Genomic DNA, 23,380 nt, shown 5'->3' with positions numbered 1-23,380 from the left:
ATTATCTTCTGTGTCTGTGTTAATTGGTTTCCCTTTTCTTTGTTGAAGAGGGTCTGTGCAATCCTTCTGCCTAGTCCGCCATCTTGCCCCGCCTCCCAGAGTTCCTATTTCTGAAGATGGAGGTTCTCAATTTTTTTTGGTCTAATATCTCTTTATGCTATTAAAAATGAAGATTCCCAACAAGCTTTTGTTTTTTTTAAGTTACAGCTATCAATATTTACTATTCAAAATTCCAACTAAGAAAATTTCAAAATATTGATTGCTGGTTTCATTTAAAAACATATTAATCCCATTACACGTTAATATAAATAACATTTTTGTGAAAAATATTTCCAAAACAAGAAATACTAGTGAGAAGAGAGGCACTGTTTTAAATTTTGCAAACCTCTAGCTTAATAGAAGCAGCTGGAGTCTCAAAATTGCTTCTCCAGTCAATCTGTTGTAATATATTGTTTTCATAAAAGTATATGAAAAATCCATCTTCATGCAAATGTATAGTTGGAAAGGGAAGAATATTTTAATTCATTGTGGATATTCTTCTTTGATATTACTCCAAAATTCAACAAGTGGTAATCTTTAAAAGTGTAACTGCAATATGGAATCTAAAATCAATACACTTGTACTTTGTATATTAAAATCTATTGGTCTATCTTTTATCCATCTCTGATTCTGTATCATGCATTAGTCATTTGGAAAATCTTAGTTCATTAACTAATGCATCTCTTCCAAATATTAACATATTTTATCAAACAATATTCAAAAATGGCATTTGTTAATTTCATCAGCCAAACCTGTGACAATTAAGAAGCTGTCAAGCTCTTGGTGGCAGGTGAAAAGATGCCCCAAATTCCAATTTTCTCTTGAAGTCTCAAATTTTAGTGGTAACAAACACTGTCTATTGTTTTCCCTGAAGTGACAGAGTCACTTCATGGGAAATATCTGCCAAATACTCACGTCTGTTTTTTCAGGCCTTCTTTTAAGTAAAAATGTTCTATAAAAAAAATGGATGGAACAGCTTTCAAGTAAATATCCATCAGATGACCATCAAAATTTGGTAGGCAGTTGACGTGCTTTGTGTCTCTGTGGTGGTTAAGGATGTGTGTCAAAACTGTGGTTTTGAGTGGCTTGGCAGCTGGATGTATTTACTCTCTATAATGAGATTGTAATCACCTCCATGGTGGAATATGCTGTGAGTAGCTAAGTAGTTGCCTTCATTGTGTGGCCAACTTCCAGCATATACGGAGCAGCTTTGAGAAAGGTCTCTAGCTTTTTGGCACATTTGAATCCTGCACTGGGTTGAGTCTTCCTCTCCAGTTACTGGACTTGAACCAGTGGCCTGCCATGTTTCCTGCCAAACTTGGGATTGTGCCATTTTACCTGTCGATCTTGGGTTCATCAGTCTCAGCAGTTGTGTAAGTCAGAAGACACCTTTAGCTTGATCCAGTGAGCCTGGCAGAGCTAAAGCCCAAGGTCAAGGTGCCTCCACACAGCCCCTAGAGCTGGCACTCTGAACTCGGATTTCCAGCCTCCTAAACTGTAAGAGAATAAACTCCTCTTTGTTGAAGCCATCCACTTGTGGTATTTTCATCACAAAGAATATTTTTTAAAAATATATACTTAGGGGTCAAGATTTAATAAAATAGTGCTCCATCAAGCATATTCTTAAATGAAACTAGCTTTCCTGTCCCTCTGCCCACCCCTCACCCCAACCAAGTGTGACTGTGAAAGGAGTACAATGAGTTAGATTTAGAGGCCACTGGCTTCAGCTAAGGAGCTCTGGTAGCATAGTGCTTAGGCACTTGACTGCTCACCAGAAGGCTGGCGGTTCAAACCCACCAGCCACTCCTCGGAAGGAAGGCTGGGCAATCCTACTTCCGTAGTGATACTGCCTCGGAAACCCAAGGAGGGGTCGCTATGAGTCGGGGCCGACTCAACAGCAAATAACAACAACAACAAGCCTTCAGCTAACCAGAAGGTTGATGGCTCAAACCAACCAACTAGTCTGCAGAAGGAAGACCGAGGAATCACTTCCATAAAAATTTGCTGCCTTGGAAAATCTATGGGGGTCACTCTGGCTTGGAATTGACTTGATGGCAGTGGGTTTGGTTTTTTGGTTTTGGTCACCCTGAAAGGGTGTCAGGGATGACCAGGGTCTCAAAGCCATACTTTTTGAGAAACACTACACTAGGGTTATCTCTTGACCAAAAATTTCAAGCAAATTAAAAATTTCTAAGACAGGTAACCTTATACATGACGTTCTGAAAATATCTACTTCAGTTACAAGCCAGATAGTAATTATATATTTTTTGCCACAGAAAACAATGTTGAATAGCTAAATGAGCTCTGTATAGTGCTATGGACAGAGGAAATAAAGAAAGATGACCAGCCTTGTACTTGAGGAGCTCATGGCCTAAGAGGAAAACTTAAAAGCAGATTACTACAATATATTTGATAAGGGTAATGAGAGAGGTATGTACAGACTGCTATGAGAGAAACAGTATAGAAGAAAGGCATTTAGAGCCTAGGATCATGGAACGTTTTCCAAAAATAAGTGCAAAAATAGGAGAATAGGAGTTAGGCAGACAAACATGTGAGAGCAACTTTAGGCAAAGTAGGAAGGTACAATGAAATTATGGAGGAAAGAAAGCATTGTGAAGGAAGCTACAAGAAATTCCAGGTGAGACAAAATGAGTTAGAGGATGAGATTAAAAGAAGAGAATAATTATAATTTAGTTCTAAGAAAAGATTTTGGAAATATCTACTTGAATTTATATTCCAGTTCCATATTTGTATCCAACAGACCTTTTTTTTGTCTCGGATTGAATTGTGTACCCTAAAAACAGGTGTCAACGTGGCTAGGCCATGATTCCCAGTATTGTGTAGCTGTCTTTCACTTTGTGATCTGATGTAATCATCCTCCATTTTATGATGTGTTATAAATTGTGATCTCTGTGTGTTAACGAGGAAGGTTAAGTGTGAGGTGTATCTCAAGTCACAGCCTTACAAGAGGGCATCACTCAAGTCATACCCTTATTTTAATCACACCTTAGGTTACATTCTTGCTTGAGTCACACCATTTATCATACAAGACAGAAAAGAAGAAAGAAGCATCCAAAACTCAAACCAAAGTCACTGTCATTGAGTCAGTTCTGACTCACAGCAACATCCATTGGGTTGCCAAGGCTGTAAATTCTTATCGAAGCAGATTGCTTTATCTTTCTTCTGCAGAACAGCTGGTGGGTTCAAACCACCGACCTTCTGATTAGCAGCCAAATGCCTTAACCACCATGCCACCAGAGTTCCTTTAGAAACACAATAAGATATTATTAGGTGCTGTCAAGTCAGTTTCAACTCATAGCAAACCTGTACACAATAGAATGAAACACTGCATGGTCCCACACAATCTTCACCATCATTGCTATGCTTGAGCCCATTGGTACAGCCACCATGTCACTCCATCTGGTTGAGTGCCCTCCTCTTTTTCACTTACCCTCAACTTTACCAAGTGTGCTATCCTTCTTCAGTATCCTTCAAAGTATGAAGAACAATGTCTGGCCATTCTTGCTTCTGAGGACCATTCCAGTTGTACTTCCTCCAAGACAGATGGTTTGTTCGTCTGGTATACCACGGTACATGCACTATCCTTCACCATCACCAAAAAATTCAAATGCATCCGTTCTTCTTTGGTCTTCCTTATTCATTGTCCAGCTTTCATAAGCTTCCAAAACTACTGAAAAGACAATGGCTTCAGTAAGGTGAACCTTAGCCTCCAAAGTGACATCTTTGCTCTTAATATTTTAAAGAGATAGTTTGCAATAGATTTGCCCAACACAAAAGGTCCTATTATTTACTGACTGCTGCTGACTCTTTGTTGACTATAGATTCAAGTAAAATGATATCTTTGACAACTTCAATCTTCTCTCCATCATTTATCATGTTGTTCCTTATTGGTCCAGTTATAAGAACTTTTGTTTTCTCTGCATTAATTTGTAATCCATACAGAAGTCTTTGATCTTCATCATTAAATGCTTCAAGTCTTCTTTACTTTTAGCAAACAAGTTGTGTCATCTGAATATCACAGGTTGTTAATTAGTCCTCCTGCAATCCTGATGCTGCATTCTTCTTCATATAGTCCAGCTTCTTGGATTATTTGCTCAACATACAGATTGAATAAGTATGTTGAAAGGATACAACCCTGATGCACTCCCTTCCTGATTTTAAACCATGCAGTATTCCCTTGTTCTGTTCAAATGACTGCCTCTTGGTCTGTATACAGGTCTCTCATGAGCACAGTTAAGTGTTCTGGAATTCCCATTCTTTGCAATGTTATCCATAATTTGTTATAATTCACATAGTCAAGTGCCTTTGCATAGTCAATAAAACACGAGTAAACATCTTTCTGGTATTCTTTGCATTCAGCCAAGAACCATCTGACATCAGCGATGAGATCCTTCATTTTATGTTCTCTTCTGAATTTGACTTGAATTTCTGGCAGTCCTGTCAATATACTTCTGCAACCGTTTTTGTATTATCTTCAGCAAAATTTTATTTGTGTGTGATATTAATGATATTGTTTAATAATGTCCATTCTGTTGGATCACCTTTCTTTGAAATGGGAACAAATATCAATCTGTTCCAGTATATAGGACAGGTAGCTGTCTTCCACATTTCTTGGCATAAATAAGCACCTCCAGTGCCACATCTGTTTGTAGAAATATCTCAGTGGATACTCCGTCAATTCCTGGAGTCCTGTCTTTCACCAATTCCTTCAGTATAGCTTGGACATCTTCCTTCAATACCATCCATACTGGATCATATGCTACCTCCTGAAATAGGTGAGCATCAACCAATTCTTTTTGGTACAGTGACTCTGTATTTCTTTCATTTTCTATTGACAGCTCTTGCATTGTTCAATATTTTGCCGTTGTTGTTGTTGTTGTTATGTGCCTTTGAGTTGGACTCGACTCCTAGTGACCCCTCCTTGGGTTTCTGAGGCAGTAACACTACAGAAGTAGATTGCCCCATCTTCCTTCCGAGGAGTGGCTAGTGGGTTTGAACCGCCACCTTTCTGGTTAGCAGTCAAGTCTTAGGCACTACGCTACCAGAGCTCCCTATAGAGCCCTTCAATACTGCAACCCGAGGCTTGAATTTTTTCTTCAGTTCTTTCAACTTGAGAAATGCCAAACATGTTCTTCCCTTTTGGTTTTCTAATTTCAGGTCACTGCACATTTCATTGTAATACTTTACTTTGTGTTCTCAAGCTGCCCTTTGAAATCTTCTATTCAGCTCTTTTATTTCATAATTTCTTCCACTCATTTTAGCTACTCTCCATTCAAGTTTCACAGTCTCTTCTGACATTCATTTTGGTTTTTTCTTTCTTTCTTGTCTTTTTAATGATTGTTTTCTTTCTTCATGTATGATGTTTGTGATGTCATCCCACAATCTGTCTGATTTTTGGTCACTGGTATTCAATGGACTAAATCTATTCTTCAGATGGTCTCTAAATTCAGGTGGGATATAAGCAAGGTCATGTCCACAAGGTCGTGGACTTGTTCTAATTTTCTTCAGCTTCAACTTGAACTTGCTTATGAGCAATTGATGGTCTGTTGCACAGTCAGCTCGTGGCTTTGTTTTGACTAGTGATATTTGAGCTTCTCCATTGCCTCTTTCCACAGATGTAGTCAATTTGATTTCTTTTTTATTCCATCTGGCATAGTCCATGTGTATAATTACAGTTTATGTTGTTGAAAACAGTATTTGCAATAACTCGTTGGTCTTGCAAAATTCTATCATGTGATCTCCAGCATCATTTCTATCACCAAAGCCTTATTTTCCAACTACCAATGATTCTTCGTTTCCAAATTTTGCATTCCAATTATCAGTAATTATCAATGAATCTCAGACTGCAGAAGTTGGTAAAAATATTCTATTTCTTCATCTTTCACTGTAGTGGTTGGTACATAAATTTGAATAATAGTACTAGTAACTTGTCTTCCTTGTAGGCATATGGATATTATCTTATCCTAGACAGCACTGTACTTCAGGACAGATCTTGAAATGTTCTTTTTGACAATGAATGTGATGCCAGGCCTCCTCAGTTTGTCATTTCTGGCATAGTATACCATATGACTGTCCAAGACAAAATGGCCAATACTAGTCCATTTCAGCTTACTAATGCCTAGGACATCAATGTTTATGAGTTCCATTTCATTTTTACAACTTCCAATTTTCCGAGGGTCATATTTTGTACATTCCACCTTCCAATTATCAATATTTGCAGCTGTGTCTTCTCATTTTGAGTCATGCTATATTAACATATGAAAAACCCAAAAGCTATACTCTATCCACATCATTAAGGGTGCCTCTACTTTGAGGAAACAGCTCTGCCCAGCAGTATTTTGAGTGCCTTCCAACCCAAGGGGCTCATCTTCCAGTACTATATCACACAATGTTTCACTGCTATTTTAACATTTACAGTGGCCAGTTTTATCAGAAGTGGACTGCCATGTTCTTCTCCCTAGCCTCTTAGTGTGAAAGCTCCACTAAAACATCTCTACCATGGATATCCCTGCTGGTATTTGAAATACCAATGAGATACTTTCCAGCAAAGCAGTATATAAGCCACCAGAGTTTGACAAAGTGATAGATGTTGTTGTTATGTGCCGTCGAGTCGGACCAGACTCATAGTGACCCCTCCTTGGGTTTCCGAGGTGGTATCACTACAGGAGCTCTGGTGGTGCAGTGCTAAGGCATTTGACTGCTAACCAGAAGGTTGGCAGTTCAAACCCACCAGCCATTCCTTGGAAGGAAGGTTGGGCAATCTACTCCCGTAGTGACACTGCCTCAGAAATCCAAGGAGGGGTCGTTATGACTCGACAGCACATAACAACAACAACAACATCACTACAGAAGATTGCCCAACCTTCCTTCCAAGGAGTGGCTGGTGGGTTTGAACCACCAGCCTTCTGGTTAGCAGTCAAGTGCCTTAAGCACTATGCTACCAGAGCTCCCGTTATTGTCATTACTTAACTGCATTTTGTTAGTAGTTTGTGTTCCTCGTGTAGGCATATGTCTAGGAGTACACAGTAGTGTGAGCAAGAGGCTCCTGAACTTAAAATGGTTTATTTTCCTGAGGCAGAAATTTTACTGAATGACTTGGGATCAATCTCTGTAAGTTACACTGGTTTTTAAATTCCTTATATACCCCACAAAGGAGCTCTGGTGGTGCCATGGCTAAGGCATTTGGCTGCTAACAAGAAAGGTTAGTGGTTCAAATCCACCAGCTGCTCCACAAGAGAAAGAAGAGGCAGTCTGTTTCTGTAAAGATTTAAAGGCTTGGAAAACCTATGGGGTCACTATGAGTTGGAATGAACTCAATGGCAGTGGGTGGAATACACCTCACATATTGCCATATGCTGCACTGCTCCCCACTTGGGTCATTTTCTACTCATCCTTCAGGTCTCAGCTTAAACATTTTTTACCTTAGAAAGCCCTTCTCTGAGAATGAAGAAAACAAAAGACACATGGAAAAATTAGTTCAAAGGACTAGTAAACCATGCAATCCTCAGCCTAAGTGACCATAAGACCAGAAGAACTAGATGGTACCCAGCTACCACTGTCAACCACTCACAAGGAATCAGTGCAAGAGATCCTGGATACAGTGGGAGAACAATGTGGAACAAAACTCAAAATCATAAAAGATGACCAGGTTTACTGCTCTGATAGAGCCTGGTGAGACCCTCTGAGACTATGGCCCCTAGTTACCCTTCAGGTGTGGAATTGAACTCACTCTTATGCTTTCCAGCCAAACAATAGTTTGTAAATGTAGGGTCAACAATTACATCAGGTAGATGGACTCCTTGGAGTGATCAATCATGGGAGAACAGAAGGGCAGTGTTAGCACAGGGAGATAGCTGAGAGGGGCGGGCAGGAATGCATAGGAAAGGAAGACACAGGGAAGAGATATCTACAGGCAGGAAGTGGGAAGAGAGCTGTTACATTTTGGGGAATTGTAGGTAATGTTAGGAAACATAATGTGTATGAACTGCTATATGGAAAATGAATTTGTTTTGTAAACTTTCACCCAAATCATAATAAAAATTTAAGAAAGAAAGAAAGCCGTTCTCTGATAACACAGGCCTTCACTGTCCAATGCCACAAAAGGAAACCTTACCGAGCACTTGAAATGTGGCTAGTTGACTTAAGATAGGCTATAAGTATGAAACAGGAGCTCTCGTAGCATAGTGCCTAAGGTACTTGACTGCTAACCAGAAGGCTGGCGGTTCAAACCCACCAGCCATTCCTCAGAAGGAAGGTTGGGCAATCTACTTCCATAGTGATATTGCCTTGGAAACCCAAGGAGGGGTCGCTATGAGTCAGGTCTGACTCAAGGCCAAATAACAACAACAACATAGTATGAAATAGGAGCTCTGGTCGCATAGTGTCTAAGGCACTTGACTGCTAACCAGAAGGTTCAAACCCACCAGCCATTCCTCGGAAGGAAGGTTGGGCAATCTACTTCCATAGTGATACTACTTCGGAAACCCAACTAGGGGTCGCTATGAACTTGACGGCACACAACAACAACGACAACAAAAGTATGAAATACATACTGGATTTCAGAGTTAATACAAAAAAAATGTAAAATATCGCATTAATAGTATGTATATTTACATGTTGAAATGAGAACAGTTTGCTAGTAAGGTTAAATAAAATTGTTAAAATTAATTTTACCAGTTTTTCCTTTTTTCAATGTAGCTATTAGAACATTTTAAGCTATATATGTGGCTTACATTATATTTCTAGTGCACAGTGCTATCTCAGACTGCACGCTTACCCTTTTGTATGTTCCCATAAAATCCAAAACTGCTCTTCTTTTTAAACTGCTGTTTCACTTGTGAGATCATTTTTATGTGAGACCATTTTTTATAACCACCCTGTATATAACCATTATATATACATATATATATATATATATATATATATATATATATATATATATATATGTGCCTTAGCATTTACTTCACGCTTTAGTTACTGGAAAAACTACAGGCAGCCCTGACTACCCTCACCCCATCGATACTTCCCTAGCAACAACCAATCAGTAAACAGCAAGGAAATACCTTACCTAAAATAGTTAGAAACGGCAGTTTAGGGCTTCGACCCACAACACAGAGCCAATCAAGTAGGGACAACTCGCAATTTGAAAAATGTTAACCAATCCTGTAATTTTCTGATTAAAACTTCCTCATTCCTGCTGTAACCCCTATAAAAATCCTATTACCCCTGAGTTCGGGGCTCTCAATCCTGAACCACTGCGTCGGTTATGGTTAAGGGTCCGAGCTCGAGCTTGAATAAACAACCCCTATGCTTTTGCAGTGGAATCGGCTCCTTGGTGGTTTTTGGGGATTCAAGATCTGGGCGCAACACACTGTGAATATAATTAATTCTTGTCTTCCTAACTAGACTAAATTCTGGGAGGTCAGAGAGCATGTCTTTCTTGTTCAAAATCATATTCCCAGTACCTTCTACCACAGTGCACATATAACAAATTAATTCCAAATTTAAACAAACATTTTAGAAAAGAATAATTAAAATATTGGGTTTTTGAAAGATCAGGTAGAAATGTCAATGAAATTCCAACTTCTGCCATGGCAACTTTTGGTAATACCCTTTGAATCTCTCTGAGTTATATATTTGCTTTTTTGTTCCCCCCTGTAGTCAAGAGTTCTGTAGAAGAAAAATTTGAGAATTATTTCTAAATTTTCTTACACCTTTTGATAATATCAGTGAACAATCTCTTGGCTTTTAGACTCAAAATTAGCCATTAAGAAATTCAGAGTCCTCAGCAACCAATTACCAATTGCCATTTGATTTGCACTGAATTTACTGGCATCATGTAGCAAATATATGTTACTTGCAGAGAAAGTGAAGTTTGACAAAGTGATTTAAAATATATAGTATTATTAGTAGGTTTTTAGAAAACACTTGATATAAAACTTTTGCCTTTCCAATATTTTCTGAACTACCCACACCCATCTGGCATTAGTTTTTCTTCAAAGTTCCTTCCTACCACTTGGGGACACTTAATTTTCAGCATCAATGAAAAAGAAATCTACTATGCTCTATTGCACATCAGAGTAACCAATGTTTAAAATAAGAAAGTTATCATTCTGAAAAACTGGAAAATATCTCCATAATTAAATAGTTATGGGAAAACCTCATAACGTTCAGAGACTTATGACAATTGAAGGAAAACATTAACCAGCGTTTCTAAACCATCAAAATGTTTTGGATTTGGTCTCAGTTTTGCATGAAGATCAGCAAAACCTATTCATTCAGTGGAAATTTAAAACAAATGCATAATTATTAATATTTATTATACTTCTAGAATGACAGCTAAGAAAAGAGGTTACCATTGACAAAGTCTCTTATAGATTAAACAGACAGCTCTAAGGCAGGTTCAAAGTGGGGAAACAAATCAGGTGAAACTAATAATATTAAAAAGATAAGGAGGCTCAAAAATCAAAGAAATCAGAGGACTTTAGAGTCTTTTGTTTTACAACATACTTTCAGAAAGCATTTGCTTAATAAGATTTAAATAGCCCCCAAGACAACCAGCTCTTAACTGTCCCTACCTCTGATATAAGATACTTACAGAAAGCAAAGAGTTGTGTACATGTGAAAGTTGAGATGGTGTGTGTTTTGTTAAGTATATTTTCACCACAATTAAAAAAAAAAATAATATTTAAGCAATACATATGAATTTTATGCAAATAATTCAAATTCCCTTGCAGAGAGAATTTCCCATTAAAAAAAAAAAAAAAGAATTTAGACTTCTATTTCCAGCAATACAGCAGACTATAGTGCAGAGAATTCTTCTTGGTAAAAAAACAACACCTGAAAATGCTAGATAAAAATATCCTTTGAGTGTGCTGAGCTGGCAGCTAAGAGAGGGAAACCAAAGAAGGCCAGGAAGGAGAAAGTGCAATACCCCACAGAGGTTACAAAGGACTAAAGCCAACATCTGCTCTGAGAGCCTCTATGAATTCCTGGTGGCCTAAAGCCTGGTTTTAATGACCTTTGTGTGTTGGGACAGAAGACAAAGCTTAGGACCCCAATAAAATCAAAGGTCAAATAAAAAACCCCCATAAAGAGTTGAGAACTAGAAAGAAAGAAAACCTCAGCTGGTTGAAAGAAACTTGCTTGTCTCAGGAATGGCACTGGGAAGAGTCGGGTAAAAAAGAAAACACATTATCCTGGGAATTCCTAATGAAAAATTCTGTCACAAGTAGAAAACTCAGTTTAAAGGAGCACTGGATTAATAGTGCCCTCAGGTGTTTGGCAGAAGTAAACACAGATTCTCTCCATAGGAAGGCAAAACACAAGAATTCCAAGAATTTGTTTGGATACAGTTTCAAGAACATATGCAAAAAATTAAAATTCATTAAACACACGAAGAAGACATTATGAATCAGAATCAGCAGAAATAACAAACTACACAATCAAATACAGCTGATACTGGAAAAATCAGAAAAAAATGAAATGTTTCAAAACTAAAACAAAGAAGGATTTCCAAGTGTGCTGAAGAAATAAAAAATAGGCAATCAAAATTGAAAAAGAGTCAACCTTTACAAATAAAAAATATAAAAAATAAAATTAAAAAACTCAATAGACAGGTTAAACAGCAGATGATATGCAAGTGAAACTGTGCAAGTGAAATGAAAACTTTATTTAAAATGCAGCATGGAACACGAAGAGAGAGAAAATAGGAAAGCACGGTTTAGAGACAAGGAAAATAGAGCAAGCAGACCCGATTATACATCTAAAGAGAATTCCAGAAGGAGAAAATGAATGGGGAAGACACAATATTCTAAGAGACGATAGCAAATAATTTTCCAGAATTCAGGAGAGCACCAATCCTCAGATTCAAGAATCTAAACCAGCATAAAGTACAAGAAATCCATACCCAGATAAATCATGTGAAACTGTTGTCATTAGGTGCTGTCGTTTCCCCCTAACAGCAAACCTATGCACAGGAGAATGAAACGCCGCCCGATCCCACGCCAGCTCCATGACCCTTGCTGTATTTGAGCCCATCGTTGCAGCCACTGTGTCAATCTGTCTCGTTGAAGTCCTTCCCCTCTTCCGTGGACCCTCCACCTTACCAAGCATAACACATTTCTCCAGGGAATGGTCCCTTTAGACAACATGACCAAAGAAGGTGAGATGAAGTCTGGCCATTCTCACTTCCAAGGAGCATGTTGGCCGCACTTCCTCCAGAACAGATCGGTTAGTTCTTTTACCAGTCCATGGTACTTTCCGCATTCTTCACCAGAGCCACAACTCAAAAGCATCAAATCTTCTTCAGTCTTCCTTACTCATTGTCCAGCTCTCACATGCATATGAGGTGACTGGAAATATCATGGCTTGTGTCAAGCACAGCTTAGTCTTCAAGGAGACATCTTTGCTCCTCAGCACTTGGAAGAGTTCCTTTGTAGCTGACTTAACCAGTGCTATACATTGTCTGATGTCCTGACTGCTGCTTCCATTGGTGTGGATTGTAGAACCAAGCAATGTGAAGTCTTTGACAACCTCAATCTTTTCTCCATTTATCGTGATGCTGCTTATAGGGCCAGTTGTGAGAATTTTTATTTTCTTTATATTGAGACGTAATCTATACTGCAGACTGTATTCTTAAATCTTCATCAGTAAGTGCCTCAAGTCATCCTCACTTTCAGCAAGCAAAGTTGTGTCGTCAGCATATCGCAGGTTGTTAATGATCCAATCTTGATGCCACATTTTTCTTCATATAGTCCAGCTTCTTGGATTATTTGCTCAGCATATAGATTGAATAAGTATTGGGAAAGGATACAACCTTGACACACTCCCTTCCTGATTTTAAACCATGCAGTCTCCCCTGGTTTGGTTCAAACAACAGCCTCCTGGCCAAGGTACAGGTTCCTCATGAGTACAATCAAGTGTTCGGGAATTTCCATTCTTCTCAAAGTTATCCACAATTTGTCATTATGCACACAATCAAATGCCTTTCCATAGTCAATAAGACACAAGTAAACATCTTTCTGGCATTCTTTGCTTTGAGCCAAGATCCATCTGACAGCAGCTATGATATCCCTTGTTCCACGTCCTCTTCTGAATCCAGCTTGCATCTGTGCAAGTTCTCTGTCAACATATTGCTGCAACCATTTTTTAATTACCTTCAGTAAGATCTTACTTGTGTGCAATATTAATGGTATTGTTCGATAATTTCCACATCCTGTGGGACCACCTTTCTTTGGAATGGGTACAAATATGGATCTCTTCCAGTCAGTTGGCCAGGTAGCTGTCTTCCAAATCTCTTGGCATAACCAAGTGAGTGCCTCCAATGGGGCATCTGTTGAAATATCTCAATGGATATTCCGTCAATTCCTGGAGCCTTATTCTTTGCCAATTCCTTCATTGCAGTTTCGACATCCTCTTTCAGTACCATTGGTTCTAGATCATATGCCACCTCCTGAAATGGATGAAGAAGATCTACAGTTCTTTTTGGTACAGTGACTCTGTGTATTCCTTCCATCTTCTTTTGATGTTTCCTGTATCATTCGATATTTTGCCCATAGAATCTTTCAATATTGCAACTTGAGGCTTAAATTTTTTTCCTCAATTCTTTCAGCTTAAGAAATGCTGAGCATGTTCTTCCCTTCTGGTTTTCTAACTCCAGGTCTTTGACATTTCATTATAATAATTGGCTTTGTCTTCTCGACTGCTCTTTGAAATCTTCAATTCAGCTCCTTGATCTCGTCATTTCTTCCATTTGCTTTAGCTACTCTCTGCTCAGGGGCAAGTTTCAGAGTCTCTTCTGTCATCCATTTTGGTCTTCTCTTCTTTTCCTGTCTTTTTAATGACAGCTTGCTTTCTTCATGGATGATGCTCTTGATGTCATCCCACAATTCTTCTGGTTTTTGGTCACTGGTGTTCAACACATCAAATCTATTCTTTAGATAGTCTCTAAGTTCAGGAGGGATATAGTCAAGGTCATATTTTGGCTCTCATGGACTTCTTTTAATTGTCTTTAACTTCAAGTTGAACTTACATATGAGCAGGTGATGGTCTGTTCCACAATCAGCTCCTGGTCTGGTTTTGGCTGAAGATATGGTGCTTTTCTATCGCCTCTTACCACAGATGTAGTCAATCTGATTCCTGTGTGTTCCATCGGGTAAAGTTCACACGTACAGCTGCTGTTTTGTTGTTGAAAATAGGTATTTGCAATGAATAAGTCATTGGTCTTGCAAAATTCTACCATGCAAGTTCCAGCATTATTTCTGTCACCGAGGCCAAATTTTCCAACTACCGGTGATTCTTCTTTGTTTTCAACTTTTGCAGTCCAGTCACCAGTGATAATTAACCCATCCTGATTGCATGTTTGGTCAATTTCAGACTGCAGAAGTTGGTAAAAATCTTCAATTTCTTCATCTTTTGCTTTGGTAGTTGGTGCATAAATTTGAATAACAGTCATATTAACTGGTCTTCCTTATAGGCGTATGAAGATTATCCTATAACTGACAGCATTGTACTTCAGGACAGATCTTGAAACATCCTTTGTGATGATGAACGCTATGCCATTCCTCTTCAAATTGTCATTCCCAGCATAGTAGATCATATGGTTGTCCGATTCAAAATGGCCAAAAACAGACTATTTCAGCTCACTAATATCTAGGATATCAATCTTTATGCATTGCATTTCATTTTTGACAACTTCCAATTTTCCTAGATTCATACTTCGTACATTCCATGTTCCAATTATTAATGGATGTTTGCAGCTGTTTCTCCTCAATTTTCATGTCACATCAGCAAATGGAGGTCTCAAAAGCTTTACCTTACCCATATAAGTAAGGTTGGTTTTATCCATATCAGTAAGGCTGGTGAAACTACACACTATTAAAGACAAAGAGATTCTAAAAGCAGTCATATAGAATACAAATTACCTACAAAGCAGTTGTGATTAAAAGTGACAGCTGAATTCTCAGAAATAACAACAAAAACCAGACAACACTGAAATAATGACAAAGTGTTAAGAGAAAATAATTTTCAGCTTAGTAATTGTATACTCACTGAAACTATTTTTCAAAAACAAAGCAAAATAACTGCATTTAATAGATTTTTTAAAACTTTATTACTAAGTTAGCATCTAAAGTATATACTTTAGAAAGAAGATAAATGGTCATCAAAAGCAACATACATAACTCACAAAAAATTAATATCCAGAACATATAAAAAGCTCTCATGAATCAACACAAAAAAAATGACAAACAACCACAACAGAAAAATAGACAAATACCAAAATAATGCATTTTATAGAAGAGGAAAGACAGCTTATGTTGTTGTTAAATGCTGTCAGGTTGGTTCTGACTCACAGTGATCCTGTGTACAACAGAATGAAACACTGCCCAGTCCTGTGCCATCCTCACACAGTTGCCGTGTTTGACCTCACAACTGTAGCCACTTTGTCCACCCATCTCATTTAAGGTCTTCCTCTTTTTCACTGACTCTCTACTTTAGAAAGCATGAGGTTCTTCTCCAGGAACTGATCCCTCTTGATGGCAGGTGCAAAATCCATGAGACGAAGTCTGGCCATCTTCACTTCTAAGGATATACTTAGAAGTGTTGTCTAAGGAGTGTTTGTTCTCACTGTACTTCTTCCAAGACAGATTTGTTCCTTCTTCTGGTGGTCTGTGATATATTCCATATTCTTTACCAACACCATAATTCAAATGGCCCATAAACATATGGAAAAATACTCAACCTTTTTGGTAATTGCTGTTGTTGTCAGCTGCCATGGGGTAAGCCCCAAACTCATGACAGGAAATACAAATTAAAAGTAAAATAAATATCCAAGTGTTGGCGAGGTTATGGAGCAATGAGAACTGTCATAGCCTGCTGGTGAGAGCATAACTCAGCACTGCTATTTGGGAAAACCAACATACCCCATTACCCCATAATTCCATACCTAGGAATACATCCTAGAGAGAATTTTACACATATATATTAAAAGACATGTACACGAATGCATTCTTTTATTCACTGGGGTCAAAATTAGGAATTAACTCTTAAATGTTCAGTTAACTATCACAGAACAAACTCTCATCATCCAGAAATTACATTTATGGCGCACAAAAATATTGTTTCCATAGACTTGTTACTCATTGTTAATAAAAGTCAGTATTATCCTTTTTGTAAAAGTAGAGATAAACTATCCATACTTGAAAATTCAGTTTTACATGCAGCATGAATGACTTTTTTTCAAACTGATAGGCATATGTACTTTAATCACCAAAGACTACATCAAACATTTATGAAAGAAAATCCTTTTTGAAGATTATTTCAAGTTAATTAGGATTAAATGTACATAGAATTTTTATCCTTATCATCCTTGAGTGAAAAAAAAATTTGTTTTATTATCTTACTTAATCCTAAAATGTACAAAAGGAAAGAATAACAGTATACAGAAGCCTGATATCCTGTGGTCTTTCTTAATAACTACCCATTTTCAAGAGACTCTAATCTACTCAACAGAAACCATTTCACCAATGCCTTTAATCAGATTCTGAGAAAGCATATTCAAGAACAAACAATATGCCACTAAAACCAAAACAATGGAGGTATTAGCAGCCTTACAAAAAGTTAGCCTCTACTTGATGAGTCATTTCTAAAGTGAGCAAAGTATAAGACTTTGAAGTGCTTTCTATTCAAACTGGAAAATATATAAAGGTAGGACTCATTTTCAAAGTCTGTTGACTGAGAAATTTTTCTTCATTTCATACATCTTTCTTTGACTCTATGCAAACACCAAACTAAGACTGGCTAAAATGAGTCTTTCATCCTACATATTAATACTAACCTTTTCTGTGTTTTCTCAAGGTATTTTACTTTCAGCAAAGTCTGTAAGAAATTTAGAAGACGACATGGTATTTAATACATTTAGGCTGGGGAAAGCCTTCCAGAAGGAAGATAATGCAGAAAAATCAGTTGTTGCTCCTTCCCTGGAACAATATAAAAGTGATGAGAACAGTTTCATGAATGAAGAGGAAAACAAAAATTTCAAGGTAAGTGGCAATGTGACTTGTTCTTTATTTCAATGGAAAATTAAATAATATTTACAAATCTTTTTGAAAAGTAAAATGGCTAATTTTATTTTCATAAACAGCAGGATGTGCAAACAGTCATGCAATGTGCATTAGATCAACTGATGACATTTAATACACACCAGGTGGTTTTTCCACCTTGGAGGATAACTCTTATCCAAAAGTGCTTTTTTTCCTCTAATAACCTTGTACTAAGGTATTTTCTCTGATAGTGTAGTGCCTAAGGCACTTGACTGCTAACCAGAAGGCTGGAGGTTCAAACCCGCCAGCCACTCCTCGGAAGGAAGGTTGGGCAATCTACTTCCGTATTGACACTGCCTCGGAAGCCCAAGGAGGGGTCCCTATGAGTCGGGTCTGACTCGATGGCACATAACAAGGTATTTTTGGGAGCTCTGGTGGTGTAGTGCATAAGGCATTTGACTGCTAACCAGGAGGCTGGCGGTTCAAACCCACCAGCCACTCCTTATAAGGAAGATTGGGCAATCTACTTCCATAGAGCCTAGGAAACCCAAGGAGGGGTTGCTTTGAGTCAGGATGACTCAGTGGCAGTGTTTTTGTTTTTAAGAGTCAAAAACAGTGCAGAGCATCTCTGAATTGATACAATAAGAATATTATACAACTGCATTATAGTTCCATTCCCAATGAGACAGCTAAAACACAAATCAACCTTTTCTTTACAGAATGCAGGCTCCAAACATAATTTCTTAAATCATGGTCTGCCACTGAATCTGGCTATAAAACCTTATCTTGCCCTAAAAGGATCGGTAGCTTTTCCAGCTGAGAGTGGAGTTCAGAATACTGAATCAACACAGGAAAAGAGAGAAATTGGGGATGAAGAAAACTCAGCTAAATTTCCTATAGGAAGGAGAGATTTTGACAGTGAGTAGTCTTTTAAAATTCAATTCTTACATTTTAATTCTATAAAATAAAACTCTGGGTGGAACTGAATTAGGATACAATCATAACAAAATCAAGCCAGACCATGGTTCAATTACAGTCAATATAAAATGAACCTTCAGAAAAATGTGAGATAAAAATCATTTACTTAGTTTTTTTTGTAATTGTGATTTAGTCACAATTAACTCTACGAAGTCCATCCTTTTATTTCTAATAAATTTTGTGTGTTAATTACCGGTCGTTTAAACTTTTTGTGTTCCTTCAGTGCTCAGGTGTATGCTGGGAAGAGTCTACCGACCTTGTTGGCAAGTCTAATACTTGTTGGTCCACATCATCTTTACAGAAGACAAAATCACTGAATTGCCAGTTAAGGAAAAAGCCTGTTATGTTACTGTGACATTATTATGTGACTATGTATTATTTTACATGTCTGTTTTAAAATAAATTATTATGTAATACCAGTAATGTAAATGAAATGCTTTATCCGTGCATTAAACTTTGAAAATTCTGCATGATTACGATTTACTAGTATTTGTGAACAATGTTTAACATACTAACCCTAAATACACTCCATATTAAAATGTAAAGCTCTGGGATAAGTTACACCTTGATCTTTTAAAAATCAAGTGCATGCCTTTGGTGAATGGTTTTATATACACATCAATCTAATGCACATAAAAGACAAATTCACAGCCTGAAAAACTGAGTTAACTTTGTCTGCCCAGTAAGCAATTTGTCCTTGGTGGTACACTTGTTGCCTTTTGCTATTCTAGCTACTTTGACATCCAATTTATTCTGTGAGTCCTTTGGTATCTTAGGTATTTTAGTATTTTTCTGTTGAAGCAATTCATTTCTATTATCATAGAGAATATTTTCACCATCCAAATCCACCTGTTTCCTTTTTGAGTTATTTCCTGTCTGACTATTTGATTTTTTTGATATTTTTTTATCTTCATTTCTGTCCAGATGAACATTTCCAGAACTTGTTCCAATTTTTGGTCTTCCAACAGATGAATTCACACCTTCTGTTATGCAAGATGAAAAGGAGAGAGGATTATATAACATTTAATATTATTGCTCATAAAAATTTTATAATAAGTTTTTAAAACACCTAAAGAATAGTCAGATTTTATGATTTACAATAAAAAATGCTATAAATTATATGACTAACAAATAGAGCTACATTACTATCACATTGCTTTTTATTTTACCATACCATGTCTCACTCCTACCAAAAAAAAATGTTTTGTTTGAATGCATGACATTTAATCCTTAAATAACAGCTAAAAATTAGTTCTTAAATACATTTAGTTAAATCAATCTATGTCCTACCCCTTTCATAAATTCTGTGCTTAGAATTTTTTTTAAATAAACTCAAATCTTTAAAAATATAAAGTTTATATTTCATAGTACTTTGCTATCAAAATCTAGTTTTACTTAAGTTAAAACAAATTAGCAGACTACAATTAAATTGTTATTTAATTGTTAAATAAGGTCAATTACCAGAAGGGCTGTCTTCCTCATGAAGAACACACAAAGGCTCTGATGGTGAATTAACGTTATGCCATTTCTCCTTGCTTATTACGGACTCATCTTTGTAAGTACAAGCAAACTGGGATCTAATTAAGGTTTGCTTTACCTGGCAAGAAAAGGAAGGGAAATATCCAATTAATTCTTTATCTTGATCTCTTTTTCATATAGATAGTCACATACTCTACAGTAATCAAAATGTAAGAATTTCCCTTAAAAAGTCTGCTATAAATTGGGAATTTTTAATCCTTGATGTTTCATAGCTTGTGAACTCATTCACTGCTACAGTTAACATGTTAGTTCTTTTTAGTAATATCTATTTTATGTATATTTTTGACACTTTTTATGACAGTTATTAAAAACTTAATTTTGGGCTCCTCAGAGGCCTGTCTTGGCTGCTTTGGAAGGTGAGTTTTATTATAAGTGAACTTACGTATGCTATATATAAAACCAAAAAAAAAACCCAAAATCCACTGCCACCGAGTCTATTATAACTCATAGTGAACCTATAGGACAGGGCAGAACCATAGGGTTTCAAAGGCTGTAAATCTTTATGAAAATAGATTGCTTCATCTTTAACCTGCAGAGTGGCTGGCGGGTTCGAACCACTGACCTTTTGGTTAGCAGCCCAATGCCTTAACACTGTGACACCAAAACTCCTACGATATACAAAAATATAAGTTGTTCCTCCTAAGAATTACAAAGAGCACAACTCTTGGGGAAAAAAAAGTAGCCTATGCAATTCAAAAAATTAGACAAATTGGGGAAGGCAGAAACATTAAGACAAAAAGGAAAAGAAATGAGCAGGCATAAGAAACAAAAATAGAAAACAAAGTAATAAACTAAGAGATGATACAAAATGGTGAGTCTGTAGTGTTGTTTGCCATCAAGTCAGTTCCAACACCTAGCTACCCCATGTGACAAAGAATTGCCCCATAGGGTTTCCTAGGCTTTAATCTCTACAGAACACCAAGTCTTTCACCTAAAGAGCCACTGGTGTGTTCAAACCAATGACCTTTTGGTTAGTATCTGAGCACTTAACCATTTGCATGACAAGAACACTTTCAAAATGGTGACAAACAGGCATTGTTTCTTGGTTAAAAACTTGAAGGTTTAAGAAAATAAAAATGATTCAAATATGCTGTTGTAGAAAGATTCAACCAAGTGATTTAAGGGTCGAAAATTCAAAATATACTCTTGCATATATCTTCAACATCAAATATCCACTGCTTTTGAGTCAATTCTGACTCATAACGACCCTTCAGGACAGAGTAGAACCGCCTCATAGGGTTTCCATGGCTGTAAATCTTTATGGTAGTACACTGCCTCATCTTTCTCCCGCAGAGTGCTTGGTGGGTTCAAACTGCCAACTTTAGGTCAGCAGCTGACTGCTTTAACCATGATACCATCAGAGCTCCTTCTAAATTAAATAGCAGGGCTTAATTTTTAACATAAATAGGAAATAATTAGAAAGCTAAATTTAATTCTTAACCATGGAAAAAGATGCCAAGAAAGTACATTTGGAAATGTAGTCTTCCAAAAAAAGACCAAGTCTACTGGTTTGATAGAGACTGGTGAAACCCCTGAGACTATGGCTCCTAGTCACTCTTCGGGCTAGGAAGTGAACTCATATCCATGACTTCCAGCCAAACAACAGGCAGACCTACAAGGTGAAAAAGCTTACCAGGTAGGTACACTCCTTAGAGCAATCAACCATGGGAGATCAGAAGGGCAGTATTTGTATAAGGAAAAGCTTCAGAGGACAGGAATGCGTAGGAAAGGACATAGGGGAAAAGTAATCACAAGGAGGAAGTGGAAGAGAGCTGTTACATCATGGTGATTGCAATCAATATCATGAAACAAAATGTGCATGAACTGCTGAATGGAAAATGATTTTGCTCTGTAAACTTTCAACCACATCACAATAAAAAAAAGCTAAATAAAAAAGTTGTCAGTGAACTGTTATAGGGATAAGAATTAATTTCAGAACAAAATAACCTACACAGACTAACAAAAATCTCAACAATTACAGCTGATGTGTAGTATCATTTGGTTATACTGGAGAGATTCCTCCAGAAAATTAGAATCACCTCAAATTCTTTTCAGAAGTGGACAAAGTTTAAATATCAAATAATTGATTAAATAAAGAAGACTTCAATAAGTCAAAAATTTAACACTTCAAATATACAGAATTTATTGATACAGTTGATAAAGACTAAAACAGCACTAGTTTATGTCATATATTCAGTAGTGTCCTCAAAGACAGATCACTGCATTAACCTGCCTGGATATTTGCAGAGAAAATGTCAGTGAAGTCCACTGACTACAGTTTAGAAAAAATTAGAACAATACTTAAAAGGGCAAGTTTTCTCAAGATGACAAAAGTAATATCCTTCTAAATAATGGAGTCTGTGAGTCCTTCATTCCCAAGATTAAAAAAAAAAAAAAAAAATTGTTACCTTTTCATGAATGAAGCACTAGACATTTTAAGCTCATTGTTACAATTCAAACACAAAAATACTACAATTAAAATGATAAACATATATGTATGATAAAAAAAATAAACAGAAAATAAAATGTAATAGCCTCTTGATAACAGAAGGAACTCTGGTAGCACAGTGCCTAAAGCACTTGACTGCTAACCAAAAGGCTGGCAGTCCAAACCCACCAGCCACTCCTCAGAAGGAAGGTTGGGCAACCTACTTCTGTAGTGATGCTGCCGAAGGAACCCAAGGAGAGGTCACTATGAGTTGGGACCACCTCCATGGCACATAACAACAAGAACAACTTGATAACGGATAGGGATATGCCCAATGCTGTTGTTAAGTGTTGTTAAGCAGATGTTGACTCACAGTGACCATGTAGTACAGAGCAGAACTGCCCCATGAAGTTTCCTGGGCTGTATTCCTTTCAGAAGCCCATGGAGCACCTAACAGGTTGCAAATGCTAACCTTCTGGTTAGCAGCTGAGCTAACTACTTAGTATCACTGCACCCCAGAGCTCCTTACAACCAATCTGTCCATCAATACTCATGCAATCAACTCCCATTACATAGTTTCCACCATCAGATGCCCTAAACTATAACTGACAGTTTTAAGTAGCCCTTTCTAGACTTTATTAATTCTATAATACAGAAGTAAACAATTGATAAGGCTGTGAAAGTAAGTATTTGTTACTAAAATAAGCTCTATACTATAATACGTCATTACTATAAGAGGTGGCTGGCTATGATCACTCCCTTAGCATCCAGAAAAAGACAGCACCTATACCACCTCTGGCACCCAAAAATTATCATCAGCAGCATCCATAAGTAACAATAATTACATTCAATAGTACCAACAACTAATATTTTCTCAACCTCATGTTTAGTATAAATAAAAATTTCTTCAGAAAGTGTTGTATTTACTAATTTTAATATACAATCTAAGTAAAAAGCTTTGTTTGGGATGTACATACAATTAAAAAGTAAGTCCCATAGCCCTCCTCCCAACTAGATTTCCTGTCTTCAGGCCCTCCTACAGACCTAGTTTCCCAAAGCCAACTGTAGAAAACTAAGAGTTACAAAGCAATGAATTCTTAAAATACTGAGAACAAGATCAGATGTAAAAGAAAAACAGTTAACCATTTTGTTTACCATTTTAAAAGCACATCAAGGAGTTCTGGCAAGATGGGAGACTAGAAGAAAGACTGCCCAGACCCTCTTCAACAAAGAAAAGGGGAACCAATTAACACAGACACAGAAGATAATCCTGGACCCCTGAGCCTTGAAGGGAAGGATATAGAAGTGGACTAAACCCCAACTAGCAGAAGAA

The 23,380-nt window shown here is 37.2% G+C and overlaps 2 protein-coding genes across 2 annotated transcripts in view; one reads left to right on the top strand and one right to left on the bottom strand.

Annotated features, from left to right (window-relative positions):
* Window positions 1-16,632: 16,632 nt before the first annotated feature.
* PMCH (pro-melanin concentrating hormone) lies at window positions 16,633-18,353 on the top strand. Its single transcript, XM_007952385.2, has 4 exons — window positions 16,633-16,658; window positions 16,856-17,102; window positions 17,822-18,020; window positions 18,304-18,353. The coding sequence occupies exons 1-4, from the start codon at window positions 16,633-16,635 to the stop codon at window positions 18,351-18,353; spliced, it is 522 nt and encodes a 173-aa protein (XP_007950576.2).
* Window positions 18,354-18,725: 372 nt separating this feature from the next.
* LOC103206867 (PARP1 binding protein) overlaps window positions 18,726-23,380 on the bottom strand; it is a 211,890-nt gene continuing 207,235 nt past the window's right edge. The window contains exons 9-10 of the mRNA XM_007952383.1: window positions 19,542-19,677; window positions 18,726-19,063 (exon numbers count right to left, since the gene is read on the bottom strand). Of these exons, the coding sequence (XP_007950574.1) occupies window positions 18,726-19,063; window positions 19,542-19,677 (474 nt within the window). The remainder of the gene's footprint in view (window positions 19,064-19,541; window positions 19,678-23,380) is intronic.

The sequence above is a fragment of the Orycteropus afer genome, unplaced genomic scaffold (genome assembly GCF_000298275.1).
Source record: "Orycteropus afer afer isolate SDZICR_OR568_19922 unplaced genomic scaffold, OryAfe1.0 scaffold00334, whole genome shotgun sequence".
Classification (NCBI taxonomy): domain Eukaryota; kingdom Metazoa; phylum Chordata; class Mammalia; order Tubulidentata; family Orycteropodidae; genus Orycteropus; species Orycteropus afer.
Note: the sequence above shows the minus strand (reverse complement) of the source record. Positions and strands in the feature narration are given on the sequence as shown.

What these genes read in the sequence shown, in the direction of transcription:
- PMCH (XM_007952385.2), top strand. Translation starts at nt 16,633, where the DNA reads ATGCCACTAAAACCAAAACAATGGAG. An exon ending in CTAAAACCAAAACAATGGAG is followed by an intron (nt 16,659 to 16,855) that starts GTATTAGCAGCC and finishes CACCAAACTAAG; the next exon opens with ACTGGCTAAAATGAGTCTTT. An exon ending in AGGAAAACAAAAATTTCAAG is followed by an intron (nt 17,103 to 17,821) that starts GTAAGTGGCAAT and finishes TTTTCTTTACAG; the next exon opens with AATGCAGGCTCCAAACATAA.